This window comes from Falco naumanni, chromosome 4 (assembly GCF_017639655.2).
Source record: "Falco naumanni isolate bFalNau1 chromosome 4, bFalNau1.pat, whole genome shotgun sequence".
In the NCBI taxonomy this organism is placed as follows: Eukaryota; Metazoa; Chordata; class Aves; order Falconiformes; family Falconidae; genus Falco; species Falco naumanni.
Genome location: NC_054057.1, coordinates 44,468,143 through 44,479,860, shown reverse-complemented (window position 1 = coordinate 44,479,860; position 11,718 = coordinate 44,468,143). Strand labels below are relative to the sequence as shown.

Sequence of the window (11,718 nt, the reverse complement as noted above, 5' to 3'; positions counted from 1 at the left end):
GATGGTAGCTCTGCTCTTTGAATGGAGAATTTGAATACTTACATTTCAGAAATTCACTGCAGCCATGTACATACACAAAATAGTTGATAGAGGTCTAATCATCACAGCATTTTAATTGATTGCTGGAGTTTTCTGTAGGCTTTGATTGTTTTTGTTTCAAAGAAAGCTCAACTTTTGTGTAAGATTAAGTGCGTGCGTTGTGATTGACTGCAGATGTAAAATGTATAACATTGAGTTTATTGTGCTGTAACAAAAGAGAAGGGAGGAAATAGGGCAGGAGGCTGTGTTGTGGTGAGAAGAGTGAATGCTAGGAAAGCTGTGTGGAAGTCTTAGTGCTTTGTGAATTCAGCAAAACTAGCTTATTGTGCAACATTTTTCTAAGGACGTGTTCTGCTTTATTTTGATGCTGGGTGTGTATTTTATTTAAAGTTTGATTTAAAAATACGGGGATAGCAGACAGCTGTTGTTACCCAAGGATGTTAAAGATGTGCACTCCTAATACCTTGTCAGAAAATGACACCCAGCTCTGCAGCATTTAGTCATTTTGCATAATACTTAACTCAGTTACATATGGAAAGAAGTTGGGAAACAATCCTTTTTTTTTTTTCCTTTTTTTTTTTTTTTTTACCCCCTAGGTTTTAAACCTCCTACTTCTAGCTAGTTAGTATTTTTTCTCCTGCATTTCCAACTAAAGCTTGTATTAAGTTTATGAGCCTTGCACTAACCTCAAGATCATTTCTCAGTTTGGCGATGATGAGATACTATTTGAATGTTCTAGTGTGCCAGTTCAAAACCTCTAGGTAACATTTGTGTTTGTTACTGGTGAACATAGTTCCCTTGGTGAGAGCTTTTTGCTCAACTGAGTGAAAGCAATGGGCTCTGTCTATACTGGAAAGTCAGAGGACCAGGAACCAGCCCCTTGGCCCATGAACTGGTACCCTGACTGGCCAGATCCACACCACAGGGCATCTCTGTGTGTGGGGTGAAACCTGCTTTAGACTTTTCCATGTTGTCTTCTGGGAATGGTGCCTGGCTTCAGCAGTTCCTTAAATTGCTCCTGGGACTGTGCTTGGGCCCACTTTGGCAGTACGGGTGAGCACTAGGTCAGCCTCAAGCTTCCATCCTCATCCTCGTTAAGCAGTAGAGGCACAGATGTACAAGCAATAGCATCTTGCCAGCAATATTAGCTCCTCGACCATAGACTGCAGAGCCTCCTCTGGTTAGCAGCAGTTATAAGACATCCCCCCCATCCCCATGTCTCTGATGTGAGTGTTACTTTTCCAATGCTCACACTGCTGGCAAACCAAAGAAAGGAAGGAGGAAATGGAGAGTGGCTGCCCCATGGCTATGCCTGAGTAACTCTGGGGATGGGCACAATTACAGCAGGAAAAAAATTGGCCTCAGCTTGTCTCAACTGAAAAAAGATTAAGTTGCAGGATGACACATAAACTTTTTTTAGCAACTCGGTCTGGCACTTCCCCGGCTGAAGCATCCCTGCTCTGAAACACCGTCTGTGCATCCCCAAGTTCCTCTTGTGTCTATGGCCACCCTCTGCGCTGGCTCCTTCCAAGAGCCTGTCCTTTCACTCCTGCTGCCTTGCCCAGGTACTACCCCCTCCTCCTAGTGCCGAGATGGGCACGTGCTGCTGCCTTGCATTGCTCCGACTTGCCAGGGGTCTGGGTCCCCGACACGGCGTGCTCATGGTTTGTGCTTTGTCAGAGTCCTGCTCCTTGTTTTTGCAGCCACTGAAACGTGCAAATGTAGTAGGGACCATCTGAAGAAAAGCAAGATGGGCCAGCCAGCATTGCTGTCTGTACTCGGATTCAAGGGTGGCTCTTTGTGCTCCAAATTTGTGGAAATTGAAGAAGGTAAGGGTCTGCAACTCTTAAGTGAAGCAGGGCTGTAACAGCCAGCCATCACCTCTGTTAGCCTTGCACTTTTGGGCTCTACCAATGCTTTAATTGATGTGCAGAGACTGCCAGGCACCTGGGGCTCAAGGCCAGGCCTCGGTAGCCTGATATACCCGCATGACTTTGGAGGGCCAAAAAAGCCGCCTCCTTCTTCCAGACTGGTCAAATAATTCAACTAAACCAAAGCCCCCACCGGGGAGTGTGTGGTGTGACATACTGGTGTGGGGGTGGGCAGGGGGTGGCCTCATTTAAACCCTAGCGTCGACAGAATCTTAATGCTCCTCGTATACATTCAAACTGTGGCCCCTGCAGGCAATGCCTGACCTCTCTGCCACCGGCACGGATACATATCTCACTCTTAGCATCTCACGCATACAATCGTGCAAAATCTTGTAATTAAAATGCTTTTACATTTTTTTTCAAGTTCATAACCAGGGAGGAATATTAACCACAACTGCCTTTGCCCACATATAGAGACATATATTGGTCTGCCTCAGGCAGCCACTTCTACCACCAGAGATGACATGGCTGTGGGATTTACCACATCATTTCAGTGGCAGGAAGAAATGCATGTGGTTCATAACAGCATTAGTTTTCAGCTTTTTTTTTTTTTTTTTTTTAAAAAGCGATTTCTAAACCAAAGGCATTTTATAAAGACATGGTTATAACTTTCATAGGCTGCTACGCAGGTATGTGGGTACAGACAAACCTTAAGCCAAAAATAAGACTAGAGATGATCCAAAACTTTCCCAGGCTGTGGTGCTGCCACCAGGTCATCATTCCCTTGCCTGCCACTACTTCTGGATGTAGGACCCTGAAAAACAGCAGTGCTTTTGTCCCCTGCTCTGTCATCTGCTTTGATGTATTGATTCAGACCACACACGTTTTACTTTTTATGCCTTTTGTATTGCAAAATACAGAAATATATTATTTGTGATACCTTAGAAGATCATGTGCATAGAAGAGGCAAAGACTGGAAGAAAAACAAACAAAGACTAGAAGGTATAGGCAAAAACTCTTTAAAATATTTAAAGTACCAATTGCAGTAAAATGGCTGTTCATTAACCATGACACTTTGTGCAGATAGAAAATGGAAGCTATTTTTATTTGAGAACTAATAATCAATGCTGCCTAAATGAACAACAGAATTAAAATGGGAGAACAAATGAAAAAAAAAATGTAGGAGGAGACATTTGTATCAGGTACAAGATAATTACGTGGGCTTTTAGAAGACAGACTATTTCTAGGTACAGTTTGAAGACTGATATTAACCAACAGGAAAAAAAGTGTCCCTACTTATCAAGGGAAGCATACAATATTTCAAAATAAAAAAAAATTCTTTGTCTAAGATTAACCAAATAAATGAGATTTAAAGGCAGCAACTGTGTGTGCTGACAGGTACGACTGGAGTTGCGTATGGAAGCAGGTGTATAACATTTGGGTGACACTGTCTGGAAATGGCCCTGGGCCTGCTTTGCATCTCAGAATAATCTAGCTGAGGTTTTACTTTTTAAAACAAACTATTTTTGAAAAAAACTGGGGTCTTTTTATAAAAAACCCCACCGCTGCGGGTTTTCTGATAAAGAACCTTTAAGGGGAATTCCGTGAAAAATCTTCCCAGTTCTCAAAATTCACATGAGAACATTGTTGTACTCTTTCCTTCAGCTCCAGTCCTACCAGAGAGGCAGCCACGGAAGATGCATTTCACTCAACGGCTGGGTCCGGGTGCTGCTCCACCATCCCTGGCTGTCCTGATGGAGCGAAGCAAGACTCAGCCTCGGCCTGATGCTGGAATGGTAGTTAACGGTGGTGGGGCAGGGTAGGAAGGAGCAGGTTACAGGGACAAAGTGGGGGAGAGAGGGCACCCCACCTTACTTCCTGAGACCCCCAGGAGGAACTTTCAGAGAATTCCCCCTGTAGGAGCCCGATCCAGCAAAACCATCCGTGATACCTTATAAAACCGGCTGTGGCTTGAAGTCCACTTAATCCCAGGGCTCAGGAGCTGCTGCCCCTTTTCTTCTCAAGAGCTTTCATTAGGTCAGACATGAAATCTGCTTGCCTGCCTCCACCCCCAAATGGAGGTGGCCCAGCTGACCGTGGCTCTCCCGCTTGTCCTGTGTGTTCTAGCCTTTTTGGAGGAAGTGGCACAGGTTTCTTTGTTGGAGGTGGTGGCTTGTTAGAGACAGGTGGAGGTGGAGGGGGTAATGGCAGGTCTCCGTTACTGCTGGAGGCTGGTGGTGGTGGAGGCACAAAATCAGGAGGAGGTTCACAGAAATCAGACGGTGGTGGTGGAAAATCAATCTTCAATGTAGGTGGTGGTGCCGGAAAGCTGTCTGGATCTGTTAGGAAAATGCCGCTGTCTCGTTTGACTTTGGAGGGTAGAACTGGTGAAGCAGAAATAGCAGATGACCGCCTTTCAGGTGGAGGAGGAGGCTGCAGTGAGTTCCTCTTACTCTGGTATTTCTGTGGCCTCAACAGTGCCTGTGCCAGGCCAGGTGCACTGACGTTATTTGACTTGACCTGTAATAAGCAGAAGAATAAAAGGACAAGGCCCAGTCAGTGCACGTGTAAACTAAAGCCACTGCCTAAGAACAGTGAAAAGATGTGAAAATACATGAGAAGAGTGCAGCAGACAGACAGCAAGATGAAGTAGAGTACGTTTTGCCTCAAGAGTGCAAATAGTATTTAGTTTTCTTTCTGGGGCTGCCCACAGAGCTTTGACCATTTAAACCTCCCTGTTGACAGTATTCATAGTGCTTCTTTGAGTGCTGTCCTCAGAAAAATGGGTGCTTTTAAAATTTCAAAGAACTGCAGTTAGTAAGACATATAAAGATACTTTCTTGATGTTCTACCTTGCTGTTCATTCCCTAAGGACATGAAGACTGAAAAAACCCAATCTGTGCTGTGTTTTTACATCCAAAAATACAGAGCAAGATTTGAGAACATAAAAAGCAGATGTAGTTTTGGCTCTTGTCCGCAGTATCTCTCATTCTAGTCACCTATCTGCCAGAGTCATTAGACACAACAGCAGTGAAACGGGAAGAAGGTGGAGACATTTGGGAATTTAAAGTTTGTGTGTCTGGATTCCCTGGCCCCAGCACTCTGCTGTACGTTCTGATAGGCATTCACCCGCAGGGTAGCGCACTGGGCCCTCCCCGTACGTGAGGGGGAACACTGCAAAGCGAGGCACTCGGGAAAGCTGTTGGTCACGATTCTGTGCAGTGCACAGGAGGGCAAAGATACTCCACTGGTGACCTGGCAAGGGCCACTGATAAGCCTGGGGAAGGGTCTTCTGGCTGCTGGGCAAGGCACGTGCACACACCGCCTCCACTTTCCAGTCAACAGTGTGACAAGCCACTGAGTTCTAGTTGTGTTTGCAAGCTCACAAGACATTCAAACCCTCTAACAACTTTTTTTGATGGAAAAATGAGTCAGAGCATCCATCATACAAGTTCAGAAAAACTTGTATGATAGCAGTTCATTATGGAGATGTCTGACAAAATTTTAGGTGGCTTTTCTTTTCAATTGTGTCTGCTAGTTGACACTATGATAAGTAAAGCCCATTTGGTGATATCTGAATATAATTTGTGCTGCTTCCCACCCCCCCCCCCCCCCCCCCCCGCCCCAGACAGCAAGGTAGCAACTGGTAGCTGTTGACAGTTATACAAACATGCTGTCTATTCTTGTAAACATGTGAAGTCTACTATCCTGAAAACAAAGATTTGTAATACATTCATTTCTAGTTATGCTAATTTATCAGTTTAGATCCAGCTAGCTTAACGCTCCAACTGTAGCACAGTGCCCCCTTAAACAGCCTGCTCCTTTGGTCCCAGGCTTGCAGGAGCTGTGAGCTGAAGAAGGTGACATGTTTGCATCCGCTAGAGAGAAGCACTCTGCAACCCTGCAGTCAGCAGTGCTGATTCTGGCATTAGCCAAGTATAACATGCATGCCTGGCGCTCCCTGCCTACAAAGATGGAAGTAAACAAGACACAGGAGGAGAGAACCACTGGCTGAGTTCTGAGAATGTGATCTGTTCCAGAGGAAGTGAGGTTCAGAACAGAGAACAGACCTCTTTAAAGGAGGAACTCAAAGACAGGAACAAGAAGTAGAGGACACGTAATGCAGGTGACAAAAACCCCTAGGAATTTCCTTTCACTTGTCCTGTGCACTTCATGCATGACCGAGGGGTTGAACGATGAACTGCAAACAAATGCAGGTTGGGTTTTTTTCTGTAGGATGTTTTTGAAGTCCTCATACAGCACCCTACTGGTATTTTTACAGCCAGAGGCGGTGCAAGTAGACAAAATTTGGAGCTTGACCAAGGAATGCACTTAGAGACTAACGAAAACATGTCATGTTTTCCCTTACTTCTTCACACTTTCTCCTTTCTTACACATTCATCTTTAGCTGCACAGTGTTTCCGCTGAAAACACTACTGTATCCTTCGTGTTACTAAGGCAAGACCTGTTCTCTGGCAGAGACAGAAAATGGCACCTTCCAGCACAGACTCTTTTAGGCTGTCCCAGTAGACACGTTCCTGTTCCTGCGTCCTGAACTCACAGCCATTTGTTCTGAGGAATGAAAACAGTAGACGAGTGTGCCTTCCCCTCCCATCAGCGGCTCCTTGCTCCTGTGCAACGGGCACACTGTCTGCAGCGTGTAAAGCATGAGGAGGGACAGCAAGGAACCAGCCACTTTGCCTGGGAGCCAAATCCTTGTCACAACAATACACGTGCACTTTGAGAGGGGAAGACAGTGGGTGAAGAAAGACAAACTTGAAGAACTTTGTCACAGGTGACATTTAACTAGTGCACTGCTAGTAACTCACCTGTACCTCTGATGTATCCACTTTCTTCTGAGTCTCTGGAAATTCTGCACTGGAATGACAAACAATTTGGGGAATCTGTCCATTTGACTGAACAGCACCTGTGACAAGGTAAGAAGATAAGGGAAGAGAGTGTTACAATTTTGTGATATTAACCAGATCAAGGAATAGCAAACTAAGAAAAAGGCTATAAAAATGTCTTTACAACTTCCACCAAGGAACCTCTCAATATGGGGTTTTTTGTACTTAATTCAGTAAAATCCATGAGGATGTCTGTTTTCTACTTCAGGCTTATTTTTTGCCTTTTCATATTCAGTTCATTACCTGAGGAAAATAAACAAGATACCTTAACATTAAAACTAATAGCTGTCCACATGCCTCCGTGGTTGCAGCTGACAATCCCACCGGCAGCACAAGTGGCAGAATGACGAAGACGTATGACAGAAATTATCAGAGCATGTAAAGGTGTTGACAAATGAAGAACTTCTGACTATAGTAAATGGTGATTACAGAAGGGGACCATTAAGGCTGACACAGAAATAGAGCAGGGGAGCTGGCTTTGGAAGGGAAGCTAAGCAGAAATCAAGGTGGTATAGGGAAGCCCACCCTCAGTCCTTCTGTTTTTTAAATTCCTGTCTTTCATAACAGCATTTTGAAGTTTGTAGTGTGCTGTAGTATTACTACATTCTCAGTTTTTAGTGCTTTTTTTTTCTCTTTACTTTAGGCTAAAGATTAAAAGTGCCATAGTTTCATATCAGTAGCAGTCATGCGAGCTGAAGGTTTGAAGTCCTACAGGGGCTGATCCATTTTCTTTAGCATATGACCTAACAGCTCTGAAAATTCTCCCAGACCTGGAATCATGGATGATTTGTGAACCTCACTGTATTCTCAGATTAGTGAAGATCTGCTAGCTGGCTAAGTTAAAGGTCTGCAAAACATCTGCCCACCATTACTGTGTTTGTAAAGGATATGCATAAATAACCCAGTACTGTCGAATGGAGTAAGTGAATGTGAGACCAAAGGACAAATTTGTAGGTTTAATTATGAAAAAATCCCCAGCCCCTGTGTAGTCTCATAAAGATTAAATAAACTCTCCAGTTTAATCTAGGATTTCTGGAAGCTGCACATGTCAAAGCAGTAGATAGTGTTTGGTGCCTAGGTACATGCATTTGTAACCCTTAATGACTGCCTTAGCTCTATTATAGTTTACAGTTCTGAGATTCAATAAAGTTGCACTCATGGATGCTAGCGAACCCTTAGCTGTCTACAATCTAAGTCTAAGCACAACAGTGGTTTTAATCTTAACGTACTTTTCTGGTAGCAAAAAGATTTCATGACTATGAAAAGAAATAGAATAAATTATTTCTGTTGCCGTGCTGGCAAATCACACAACTGACAGAGAAATAATGAACTCCACAGCGTGCTGAACTGACTAGGGCTCTTTAGGCTTCGAGGGACGACAGAAGATGGCCTAAAGTCCTTGTGTTTTATGCCTGTGCCTGCACGTTGTTCAGCATATTTGATCCAAAGTACCATTTTGATCACTCAAACTACAGTCTGTGTTTGTTGAAGGACTAACATGGAAGTCAATAAAGAGGTAAAACCAGTCTCGTGGCTGTAAAGTGCTCAGCAGAGAGACATGCAAGTCCCTGGGTTCTGTGACCATGCCCTCAAGCAGATCAAGTTCCTCTCTCTCCTCAGTTTGTCTGCTGCCCATAGCAGAGCAGGAGCTTGGGCTGCACACGCTGCCCTCAGTCACGCTGAGATTTAACTAGATCAAAGAGAGCAGAGAGATCCACTCCAGATAGTGCAAAGCATAGCGTTCTACTTGGCACATATGATATACCAGAAAGTTGGGACATGGCTAAATAGTAATCTGTTTCTTTTTCTGTTCATGGGTCTCATACACTATGCAAGACTTGAACACAGTATTTGACGCATCATCTCCTGCCACATACCTACACATATGCTATACACAAAGTCAGCCAGGTAAAGGACCTCCAGTCAATCCAATATGTGAGTTCATCCATTCTATTCTCAAGATTTATTTTTAATTTAAATGTTATAATATTCTTTGCAAGTCAATTTCTCCAAAATTTTATGAATTTATATTTGTTTTAAGCAGGAAAAAAAGTAATCCAAATATAATGCAAAATATATATGCCCAAAATATATAATACAAAATATTAAGCCTTGTTGTGATACGGAACATCTGAATAAAGCAACATCCTTCATCTTTCAAACATCATGATACAGTGCTGGCACACAACACACATTGGTTTTTTAGTGTTCAAAGACACAGACAGTAAGGCAGAGAGGCAAACAATACTATTTTGCTCGAGACGCGCTTGGCACTTGGGACACTTCAGAACCACGGCCTGACTATGCAGTTTGGGGTATACACGAACACACAAATGCTGGCTACAGCAGCCTGACCAGGGAACACAGGCTACATGAGATGCGAGAACAGAAATTCCACCTGCCCTCCTAAGCATTGCTTTTGGCTGCTGCTGAAGTTAATAGAGTACAGCCCCCCGCCAAGCTCAGACAGCACTGTAGTTTTCTATGGCAGATATTAGCCTATGTTGAAATCAGCCCATACAAATGGCTATACAGCCATCTGAAAACAGAACAGAAGGAAACACGCTTTGTTCCCTTTCCAAAACGTGAGCCAACAGCTGCTCACAGTCAGGCAGTCCAGGTTATGCAGTGTTATAGTCGGGCCCCAGGTTTTATATAGGGCAGTAAGATTGCAAGAATCGGTGACTTCCCTCAATTAAAACGCTAATGATGCTTCAGATATATTTCTACAGAGACAACATACACGACTAAAACTTTCCCAGGTTACTTGACCGTTAAATGGGATCCATTAGTTAAGATTAGCAGTATATTTTGTGATCAAATGCAGCGTTCCTGGATTCCAGTCAAGAGCTGAAGTTATACAGATGTGTACATACTTTTTAAGGCCTCGATCCTGCCCATATCCAATATAGACTGCAACACCAGCATGGAGCCCCACTGGCCAGCCACCTCTCTACTGCCATCAGTACCAGAACACAAAATGCTCCACGACTGTCCTATCCACCCTTGCTCAAATATCCCCACCCACAGCCGTCAGAAAATACCCTGATCTCGAAACAGTCTGTTACTGGGTCTCCCCACCCTAAATGTGCACGTATTACCATGACTTGACTCCAAGAAATAATAGAAAACACCCCATCTTCTCATACCTACTGAGAAAAGGCAAACTGAAGCCTTGGAAAGAAGTTTGGAGGACTGCGAGTTGTCTATATGAGAAGTCAGAATATTAACTGCCAACGCTGATTTTGACTTTGCGTGTCTTATGACAGTAAGTACTTTGCAGTACTTGGCCAGCATGGCCTTCCTAATAAATATAGCATATCTGAAGCATGTAAACTAAAAACATTCATGCACTAGTATCATGCGCTGTTGTATCTGAATGATGATAAAATCGGTAACAGCAGTGTGATGAAGCTACTGGAAAAGTAAAGTTAGAAAATAACCCAATCCTTTCTCACTCTGCATCCTTCTCCTAACATCCACATTGTTATCATGCAAATAAGTGAAAGGCTAGGAAAGAGAGTGGCTCACCCTATAACAATCTCTTTCTGAAATGATCATTCTCAGAATATCCCACTCATCCCTTTTACTCAATGGAGGAAAAGCTCCGATACAGCCAGTGTAGAGATGGGCAAACAGAAAACTTCAAGACATGGACCATCAGTCTGTAAAATGTAGAGGGAGGATAAAGGATTTGTATTCAGATGCCAACAGAAAAACACCTTATTAAATTATTTGGATTTAAGCAGACCTTTTGTGGGCTGTCCTTGTATTCTTCAAGTTCTAACTTTAAAGTGAGAGCTTTGCTGCCAGCTTAGTTAAGGATCAGAGCTACACTGGGCTGTCTAGAACAAGGTATTTTCTTGCTTAGTCAATGGGATAGTTTTCTGAATAAAGACTGTGCAACACTGATGATGACAGAAGAGGGAAATAAATGTGATTTCAACTGCTGTGACAGCATTCATACCTGCTGATAAGGATCCTACAGGGGCAGCTGGTTCCACCATTCCTTGATTTGCCCACCGAGAGGACAAGCCAGCCTTCTTCACTGCACATTTGTAATTATCATATAGTGTCTTGCCATACTGCAAAACAATCAAAACAATACGACAAGCATGGTGTTAAGGTTCGCACAGGCCAAGAATTCATTTTGCTTTCAGACATATTTTCTGCCTCCATTCCTTCCTACCCTGTTTTGTTGAAAAGTAGCTTTCTACAAGCAGTGTGCCTATTTCCGTATAGGGCCAGCTGGAAAGCATCTGTGTAACAGCACAATAAAACATGAATCTCTGTGACCAAACACAGTCCTACTGATACCACTCTCACATTTTATGTTCATTCCAGTATCTGTAAACATCTTGAAACTTGGCTTCAAAACCAACTGCTCTCAGTATCTTTTCCAATGCTTTCCAAGTATTACATTTTCAGACTGGAGACTTGGGACGCAGTTCTGGGCTCTAGTGCAAACAGCTTTGTCAGCGTAAGACACAAAATAATTTGATGTTCGACCCATACCTTTGTTGGATGTCACCCTGCCGCAGAACTGGCAGAAAAGAATATATACCTAACAGGAGCAGGTCTAGCAGTATACTGGGCTATGTATAAATCCGTCTCCCTTAATGTTTTGTGCACAAAATAGGCTGTGAATTAGAATCACAGAATCATGGAATTGTTTAGGTTGGAAAAGACCATTAAGATCATCAAGTCTAACCGTTCTGAAAGGGTTACGCAGAACTGTCTGAAAAAGGTCACAGCTGTCCTGACCAGAGCTTGCACATCTTAAGTCACAGCATTTATTATCATGCCAGGTAACTGTGGAGCAAGTTTTATGAGTACATGAGCTTTATAGCTACAAAATTCACCCCTGTGTTAATGAGAAAAACATACTGATAACTAGGGTA

General features: G+C 43.4%; 1 protein-coding gene across 1 annotated transcript in view; it reads right to left on the bottom strand.

Annotated features, from left to right (window-relative positions):
* Positions 1-2,996: 2,996 nt before the first annotated feature.
* The window catches only part of LOC121086072 (amyloid beta precursor protein binding family B member 1 interacting protein), a 66,696-nt gene continuing 57,974 nt past the window's right edge, over positions 2,997-11,718 (bottom strand). Inside the window, exons 12-14 of the mRNA XM_040589266.1 lie at positions 10,785-10,902; positions 6,740-6,837; positions 2,997-4,430 (exon numbers count right to left, since the gene is read on the bottom strand). Of these exons, the coding sequence (XP_040445200.1) occupies positions 3,906-4,430; positions 6,740-6,837; positions 10,785-10,902 (741 nt within the window). The 3' untranslated portion in view covers positions 2,997-3,905. The remainder of the gene's footprint in view (positions 4,431-6,739; positions 6,838-10,784; positions 10,903-11,718) is intronic.